We start from the raw sequence: 2,166 nt of genomic DNA, 5'->3' as shown, positions 1-2,166 counted from the left end.
TTGGCTACTTTCTCAAAACAAGTGTTTAAATGCTTTATATATGTATATAGTTCTTGTTATTACTTGACATTCAGTATAGTACGGGTTGTGTGATAAAGGCTAATTTTGGCATCCATCTTGGCATGCAAAATGGCGATTCCTCCCGGAAAACGGCCTCTATTTAGGTGTTAAAAGTCATAAAATCTGTGCAAAAAATAGAATTATGCAAGTGTGACTTTGATGCATTTAAGGAAAAAACATTAATCAATTTTTTTAATTTTTATAAGCATTACATTTTAATTTTAATTCTGTTTTACTATTATTTTTCTAAATAACATTCTTTAGTAGAGTTGAAGACTTTTCTAAATGTCAATTCTCAGGATAGATTGGTTAATTAAAGCAGAATTTCTTCTGAAAATAAAATAAATGTTTATATTTTAATATTTGATTTTATTTAAATTAAATAATATTACAAGAATATAATTGAACTTACAAAGAAAAATTACGTAAATTGAAGTCGAATTTCAATTCTGCCAGATATTTTCAAATAGTTTTTTCTTTATTAATTAGAAGGAAATAAAAATAAGATTACACAACAAGTCATAAATATAAAAATTAATAGATTAAAAATAATCTATAATATATAAAATGAATGTTTGTTTGTTTGTTCTCTACACACTCCTAAACTCTTTGACTCCTCTGCACCAAATTTTCAAACTTACGCTCTAGGAGACCCAGAGGAAGATTTAGGCTACCATTAAACCTGTAACCCACCTCACCTTTGATTCCATCCCCTATGAACTACTAAACATCTTGACCCACATGAGCTAAATTTCTTAGACTTACTGTCTTACTATGCGGAAAATTTAGGCTAGTATGAAGTATGGATACCTCATTCCTCCCTTAATTCTCCTTGACGCTACGTGTTAAAGATAACAATGGTAGGATAAATAACCAAACTTTTAATGTTTACCCTTACTACCGTATATCTTCTAGTAGTTTATATAAATACTTACCATCATTTTCATCATTGAAGATACAAATTTTTTAATCATTTCGTTGAATTCGGTTGCTTCATCGTATTCATCGTCTCTAGAAGTAGACGTATCGATTACGATGGTGGTACTTTCTTCACGTTCTCTACCATCCGTGCTACTATCTTGAGTAGCAGTTGTAGAGTCGATAATTACTGTTGAAGTACTAAAAGATTCTGTTATAGTACTTTCGGGTTCTGTAGTCGTTCCCCCATTTTCAAATTCTGTTTGTTCTGTTTCTGTTTCTCTATCTTCTACGGTAGTGAATCCATATTCTACTTCAGTTGTTCCACTTTCAGTGGTTCTTTCGGGTATAATATTTGTTTCTGTATAATCTGTAGTCACTTCATTACTATTTGTCTCTGTTACTTCCTCATTATCGTTTATTTCCTAAAGTAAAAGTCTCGTTAAAAAGGAGTAAAATTATTTAAACCTATTCAATAATTGTATATTTAAATTGTATATTTAGAATGGATAAAGCCATTAAACTCTGCTAGTGGTCGTAGCTTCGAGCCCCACCGATAAGCTGTGGGGTTTTCGTCACACTTAACTAGGAAAGTTTCCATAGAAAGTCTTCCCTAGAGTCATCCTCCTTGGCATATCGCCCACATGTTAGTTTGCCACACTCCACGAACAATTACCGAAATAGAGGCTAGTCCCCTCCTCCTGAGAGGCACCCCACCTTAGTAGATCGCACGTATTGCGTTGCCATATCCCATCAATCTAACCCATATTTTAATTCATTAAATCATACCAATTTTCCAAATTCCGCTCCTCCGATCTGACGTGGAAATCCTTAAAATATAAAACAATAAATAATAATTTACGTACCATATTTTATAATAATATAAATTTCAAATTTTCTTATTGATTTTATATTTAGTAACAACTAAAATTAATTAAATAAAGTAAATTATAGCAAATTTTGTTTGTTTGTTTTTTCTGTTTCCATTATAATTTACCATNATAAAGAAGATAAACAAAAATTTATTTGAAAAACAAAAATATTTGTTTTATTTGGGTCTTTAATTAATAAAACAACAATGAAACACCATTTAAAGTGCATTTTTATTTAACTAATATATTTATAAATAATATGTAGCCGAAAATGTAGCCAATGCGCCAAATGATATTTTTTACGCCAAACTAAAAA

The 2,166-nt window shown here is 30.2% G+C and overlaps 1 protein-coding gene across 1 annotated transcript; it reads right to left on the bottom strand.

Annotated features, from left to right (window-relative positions):
- Positions 1-267: 267 nt before the first annotated feature.
- Positions 268-1,808, bottom strand: LOC111617488 (the record flags this gene model as incomplete). Its single annotated transcript, XM_023358768.1, has 4 exons — positions 268-390; positions 473-536; positions 996-1,403; positions 1,768-1,808. Coding segments are annotated over 3 exons (482 nt in total), but the record flags the coding sequence as incomplete, so codon positions are not given.
- Positions 1,809-2,166: the final 358 nt, after the last annotated feature.

Source organism: Centruroides sculpturatus, unplaced genomic scaffold, assembly GCF_000671375.1.
Source record: "Centruroides sculpturatus isolate CEXI.00-Female unplaced genomic scaffold, Cexi_2.0 scaffold6429, whole genome shotgun sequence".
NCBI lineage: Eukaryota > Metazoa > Arthropoda > Arachnida > Scorpiones > Buthidae > Centruroides > Centruroides sculpturatus.
This window is presented reverse-complemented; position numbering and strand designations above follow the sequence as displayed.